The 7,149-nt window shown below is 38.3% G+C and overlaps 1 protein-coding gene across 1 annotated transcript in view; it reads right to left on the minus strand.

Annotated features, from left to right (window-relative positions):
• Positions 1-6,631, minus strand: part of ahr1b (aryl hydrocarbon receptor 1b) — a 69,546-nt gene extending 62,915 nt beyond the window's left edge. Inside the window, exons 1-2 of the mRNA XM_085398132.1 lie at positions 6,194-6,631; positions 4,296-4,483 (exon numbers count right to left, since the gene is read on the minus strand). Of these exons, the coding sequence (XP_085254258.1) occupies positions 4,296-4,483; positions 6,194-6,234 (229 nt within the window). The 5' untranslated portion in view covers positions 6,235-6,631. The remainder of the gene's footprint in view (positions 1-4,295; positions 4,484-6,193) is intronic.
• Between the last annotated feature and the right edge of the window lie 518 nt (positions 6,632-7,149).

Below are 7,149 nucleotides of genomic sequence, written 5' to 3' on the forward strand. Positions count from 1 at the left end.
TGTCTTTTTTGTCATAATGCACGTCCCTAATAACTACACACACACACAACTCACAAACTACAACATATCATCAAACTATTGTTATGCAACACTGTGATAATGAAAAAGGATGAAATTAAAGAAGGCTGCAAGTCATTCCCTGTGTTATCTGAGATTTGCAGCGCAGTTTGGGACGAGTGGTTCCTTCACAGTTAAAAGTAATTATGGACACAGACTCCTTGTTTTACAGTCAGTCGCTCTATTTTGGGTCATGCTCTAAAAAACTCAAAGATTATTTTGTAAATTTGGCTCATTCTAAGTGTGAGAAAAGAGAATTATCCAGGATATCCAAGCACTTTGTGGCTTTATATTTCTCATTTGTGGCCGTTACTCTTTTAAAATGTTGCTCTAAATATCTCTAAAATGGACAAAAATGCAGGTTTTAAAAACCAAAATAAGTCTACAACACACAGATTTGTGAGAAAACAAAAAGCCACTATTAATGGTTCAACACACGATTTAATGCATCCTCAATATGTTGAATGAATAATGAAATTAAATCAGAAAATAAAGCATAAAGCAATAAAGGTTATTATTTTTAGGAGCTACGTCTGTGTACTCTGATGGCCATATGTAAATCCTTTTTGGTTAGTCTCATTACTTAGATTAAGTTTATATCAGTTTATATGAACACACAAAATAATCTTGCATAAACTGGCAAAGTCGCGTTCTCCCTCACACTGACTGACGCTGGAGGATTTTTCAGGCTGAGCAGATTTCTGAGGGCTGTTTGTTGTTTTTGGACAGATGTACAATCTGCTTTTAATGGATAATCTGTGAAAACATTCAGCGCTGCCTCACACACACACACCCACGCGCGCACGCACACACACACAGAGTAAAATCCATCTGCTATGCCTGTAAGCCCGCTAACTCCTCGACAAAGCTGATCCTTCTGCACTTTTGCACTTCTTAAACAGAGTCTGAATCACAGACGCAAGGGTCACCACCAATGTTCCCTCTAAGTTTTCATGTGTCTGAGCAAACACACAAACTCCCTGAGCGGTCCTTTAGACGTGTGAGGACACGCCAGCATCGAATCCATCCAAGTTACATGGTTTATTAAAATAATCAAATTACAGCATTTACATTTATGTTAGACTACTTTTAATTAAGTGCTTTAGCCCACTTACAATTAAAATTTTAAAAAATCTTGTTCATGACTTGTGTAGTATGTTAACACTATTGGAAGTAAAAATAACATGAACTCCAATTTTTAAAACGCAACTTTCTTTTAAAAAAAAAATAGAGCTCTGACTTGTATTATGAGTATGAGTCTGTGGTCTGGGAGAGAGTCTGTAGCTCTCTGTCTGCAAAATACAGTATATAATGACCAATGTTGGGCAATTAATTATATAGTTACTTCTAGAGCAGAGCGATATGGCCAAAAATATTTATCACGATATATATTTGAAAATTTGCGATAACGATATAACTGACGATATAATTGATGCGAGACAAAATACAACTCCACAACATTACTAGCGCAAAAAAACCCCATCCATTTATTTTCACTTAAACAAGCAGCTGGTTTTTTTTATGTGCATTACAGTGATATAAAAACGTAACAGTGCAAATGCAAATTCCTTGCTGAAGGTTTAACCAAAAGGCATTTCCAGTAGAAATGGGCTGACATATCCTGAGCATAACCATGTATAATATCCACTGAAGTTAAAAAGAGCACCACCAACCACAATCACTGACACCCTTACAAACACCATTGCCTTCATAATCAAGCATTGAGCCTCGCTCTGTTGTATAAACTCTTCAGGCTCAACGTGGTTGAATTATTAACTGCAGGCAGCTCCTAAGTTACTCTCTGTGAGGACCCAAATATAAACTCCTTAAACAAGAACAGGATATGTTTCTGTGTCCTTGCTACAGAGTTCCTGCACAGCTTTAACCTCCTAAGACCTGAACTCTTCCATGGCATGCATTTTAAATTTCTCTTTGATATTTGGGCATATTGGGACCCGATGAATGTAAAAACAAGGAATCACCAGATTTTTTTTAACCCGATTTGTACATTTGTTTTAAATTTTGATAAAACAGAGGCTGTATAATGTCCTCGTAAATGGATATCAGACCCTTGTGGAGCAAAATTTAGTATTTTGATCTAGTCAATCCAAAATGTGATGGCCACATATGTGGATGCCAGGTCCTGGGAGGTTAAAACGGCAAAAGTGATGCTTTTAAGTCACAATTTTAAAGGTAATAGCTAAAAGTTAGAACTTAGCTGTATTGTTTTAAGCTGCCAGAGAAGCCAAATTACATTTTTGAAAATCACTTCAACAAGGTGCTGGAAACATTCCTCAGTCTGGTCTATATAGACATGATAGCATCACACAGTTGTTGCAGATTTGTTGGCTTCACATCACAAAGGTGCTATCTGGACTCAGATCTGGTGACTGTGGAGCCCATTTGAGTACAGTGAACTCATTGTCATGTTAAAGAAACCAGTTTGAGATGATCTGAGCTTTGTGACATGGTGTGTTATCTTGCTGGAAGTAGCCATCAGAAGATGGTACACTGTGGTACAATACTCAGGTAGGCTGTGGTGTTTAAATGACGTCAGTTAGTACTAAGGGACCCAACGTGTGTTTTGTTCAGTTTTGGTGAACCTGTGTGAACTGTAGCCTCAGTTTCCTGTTCTTAGCTGACACGAGTGGCAACCGACGCGGTCTTCTGCTACTGTTGAGATGCTCTTCTGTATACCTTGGTTTTGACAAGTGTTGATTAAGTTTCCTTCCTATCAGCTCACAGCAGTCTGACCATTCTCCTTTGACCTCTGACATCACCGAGGCATTTTCAACCAGAGAACTGTGGCTCTTTTTCACACCATTCGCTGTACACTCTAGAGATGGTTGTGTGGGAAAATTCCACTACATCAGCAGTTTGTGAAATACTCAGACCAACAACAACAACAGCATGTTAAAATTTGCTTAAATCACCTTTCTTTATTATTCTGATATTCGGTTTGAACTTCAGCAGGTGGTCTTGATCACGTTGCTAAATCCACTAAGTTGCTGCCATGTGATTGGCTGATTAACGAGTAGCTGAACAGGTGGACTGAAAAAAGTGTCTGGTGAGTGTATATATTGCATCTGGTCAGATCTAGTCTGCACTGTTTAGCAAGGTGTGGGTTGTAATGGAGGAAGCAGGATTTTATTTAACCAATGACAGAGTCCCAAAGAGGACAGAAAGGCAAGCAGCAAAGTCTGCACTCAAAACATGGAAACTACATGGGAACCCCCCCCCCCCAAAAAAAACCCCTCGTCTCCTCTGTCCTCCTACCTGTGACCTAGACATTAGTCTTACTACAACACACTGAAGGTTTCAATTCCTAAAATGCAACTGAAGGACAAAGGAGAGAGGAGGCCACAGGAGGAACTGTAATCACCCAACTTAGTCCCAGCTACCTTGCATCAGAGCCTCACTTATATAAAATCTGGTTCAGCTCCATCACAAACAGCTGTGTTAAAGTGACTGATCTCCCATCTGATGAATCATTTCTTTGCCTTACAACAGTAAAAACCTTCCTGACTCTCCCATCTGCTGGCCCGCAGACCGCCTCTCTGACCTCCTTTCTGTGTACTTAAAACCCTCTCGGCTCCATCTCTGTCTGCATGCTTTCTGCCTCAGTGTCTGCAGGTTCTTTGTGAGGTGTGAAAAGCTACTTCAGGAGGCGAGGAAGGAAAAGGGCAAAGCTGACACTTGCCACCTTCTCTTTCTTTCTGCATCTATCTCAAGTTCAAGATGCATCTTTTGTACTTTTTTAAGTCGAGATCACTTCACCCTGCAAAGATGCAGTCAACTTCCTGTGAGGAGCTACTGGCAGCTACAGCAGAGATGCTCTTTTATGGCAAAAACCATAATAAGTGTAAGCACATGTATTCAACATGATTATTCAATAACCTGACAAACACCACACAGTGATTGAATTCTTTAAAAAGTATGGTTTTGGACTTCCTTGAACTTAAAATATAATAGAAACAATAAATAAATGAACAAATAAAATTGGAAAAAGAGGTGGTTGTGAAGGAAACAGGACTTAGGCCTAAACTAGATGATGTCTTGGACCACAAAGAAATCCCACAGCTGACTTTCTGGACTTATAAATCATGCACACCCCTTGCTTTTACAGTGTTCATGTTCCGCCGTTTAGTCCACCTTGAGCAAAGGTAACTTAAAGACAGCCCTTGGTCAACGGGTAAAAGTAAAGCTCAGTGTTCCTAAAGGTGTGCAGTGTTTCCTACCTGAGAAGAAGCTCTTGGTGCGCAGGTAGCTGACGCTGAGCCTCAGGATGGACAGCTTGTCCAGGCTCGATATAACATCTTCGGGGAAGGGCAAGAGGCTGGCGAGCTGGTCCAACTCCGAGTTCAGGCGGTCACGGTGGCGTTTGGATGGGTTGGATTTGGCGCCTTCGATGGGGGGCGGTTTGACTCTGGAAATCAAGACATTTTTACAGTTTTCCTGGATCCATCTCTGTCTCTCTCTGGCTTATGGGAGCATTATTGAGGCTTCCCACGCTCTTTTTCATTTTACATTTCGTAACATAGACACACACACACACACTCTACACTCTCTCTCTTTCGCTCTCACACACACAGACACACATCCCACAAGAAGATTGCTGATTTATATACCTGTGCATTTTCAAATGTTTGAGTTACAGGTGTTGTATGTTTGTTTTTCTTACAGGTGCGGCAGTTGGTGACACATTACACATTTCTATTTTGTTCTGTCCTTTTATTACATCTTACCCTAGTCCCTGTATACCACATATAATGTAACAACTTTAAATAACATGAAGAGAAATGAAGCAATGAACCGACAAACCCTGAACAAGATAAATTATAGAGCTGACGTTGGAAAAGCAAAATGTGTTTGGCACAACAATGCATTCAGATCATAATTCTGATTGCCAATATATAAATAAAATCATATATATATTAGTTGTTTGCCACTATATTGGTATCAACATTTATAACGGCTGATAACTGAAAAGTAAAAAAGCGAAGAAGAGATTCGAGAATTTCGTTGCATAGTTTGTCCACCAGAGGGTGCTCTGCAACTTCCCTGTTTGCAACAACTAACATCTAACATTATCATAGTAAGGAGTCATAAATTCCTACATGTAGCAAATACTAAGAGAAATCTATTTGTGTTTTGATTTTGAAAGACAAAAAAATATCAACTTTCATATCAGAATTTTAAACGGCCAAATATCGGTATTGGTATCAGTCTTAAAAATCCAAAATCCTATATAGTTGTGCACTTAAGGACATCTGTGAATTCTACAGATGGCACTCACTGCATTTTTCACTGATTTTGTTTTGGTGTGGGGCTCAAAGCCACATGTGAAATACAATACATCTGTCCGGATGAGAGGCATATGTCAGATATTATTTTCTTTTGCTTCTGTAATTCAGGGTCGAGGGAGCCGGGCACTGGTGTCCTATGAGAGTCTGTCCCAGCTATCTTAGGGCAAGACACGGGGGTATTACCACACCTCTATTTGGGCATCAGCATAGTAATTCATCCATCCATTATAATTGTTATTTAATAATAATAAAAATAATAACATTATTATTATTATTATTATTATTATTATTATTATTATTATTATTATTATCCATCCCCTGTTAGCAATAATATTAATATAGTAACTGCTGTAGCAAAAAAGAGTTTCCCAAATACAGGAAAAAGGGAAGTCTTTCAGGTCATCTCATAATCTAAGAAATACATTTTTTATTACAGCAATTAACAGACCACCACTAGTAAAAGTGCACTTTTACTACTACTACTACAAATAATAACAATAATAATAATAATAATGATAACAAAAATAACATGGAACATTGCTGTCAGTATCAAAAGCTAATATTGGTTACTACTAAACAATTGTTGCCTTTTTATTTGTATCCATCGATCTGTAACATGCCAGTGACACTATAAATTTGTAGTGTTTTAAATAAACATTTAAAAAAGATTTTTTTTGTGCCTGTCTTCATAACATTACAATAAATACGACCAATATAATATATATTTCATATTTAAATAATGATATAATATTTGTGTATAAAAATAAAGCTTACAACAGACCCATTTCATTACTACTTACATGGCGTTCACGATAACAAATATAACGTACCCTTTCTGGGCCGGTTTTCTTCTTTTCCGCGCGGCATACATCTCGCTGATTTATTCACAGTGAAGCTGGAGGAAATCCATCAAACTGGTCCAGAAACCGCGGATCACCAACACCTGTTCTCACCGACTAATGTGCAACATCCCGGGCCATCACCGTTAGCCAGAGCCGTGATAACGACAACTACAGCGCTAATTCAAAGGGCTGAAACAGACGCCATAGATAAACTCACAGTGAAGCTGAGGCACCGAGGCTCCCGGTGAGGAATGTCAAAGTAGTAACGGTACCGTCACCGGTTTATCCCGTCCATGGCGGCTCAAATCCAGCATTAAAAACAAACAGTTTGAGCTTCACATCCTGACACATCAAAAAACTGTAAGAATCGTCGATAAATTTCAGTTGTCGTACTCAAAGCGCTCCTCCCTGTTTGCTGTCTCTCTCTACTCTGCTCTCTGACCGGCGCGCGCTTCCCGGGCACCTTTCTGGGCACTGATTTGAAGCCGAGAGCGCGCTTCGGGTCAGAGGTGACGTAAGAGAAGAAAAAAAAAAACGTCGCCGAGTTTTCATTTAAAATGTAAAAAACAACGTTTTTCAACATCATAAATGTACATGTTGTTGTTTTCTGATGTTAAAATTCATTTCCTTGTTTATGTTTTTTTGTTTTACAAAATATAACAAAGTATGAACCACAAAGTTTTTCTGGATTATTATTATTATTATTATTATTATTATTATACATTGTTTAAATACATTTTTATACATTTTTTGTATGTTTAAAAATTGCAGTAAAGGTTTTGTTTGTTTGTAAGAAAAACAATAACGATCAGTTGAATTTAAAATAGCAGTGTTTTAATCGGAATTCCAACCAGCACTTTTTTAAAGCTTGCAAGCTGCAATTTATTTTGCTTAAGGATTTGTACAGCGAACTCTATATGAGTTCTTTAATTGTGTTTCAAGGG

The sequence above is a fragment of the Rhamphochromis longiceps genome, linkage group LG23 (assembly GCF_057381845.1).
Source record: "Rhamphochromis longiceps isolate RC_006_pf linkage group LG23, R_longiceps_female_GT1.1, whole genome shotgun sequence".
In the NCBI taxonomy this organism is placed as follows: Eukaryota; Metazoa; Chordata; class Actinopteri; order Cichliformes; family Cichlidae; genus Rhamphochromis; species Rhamphochromis longiceps.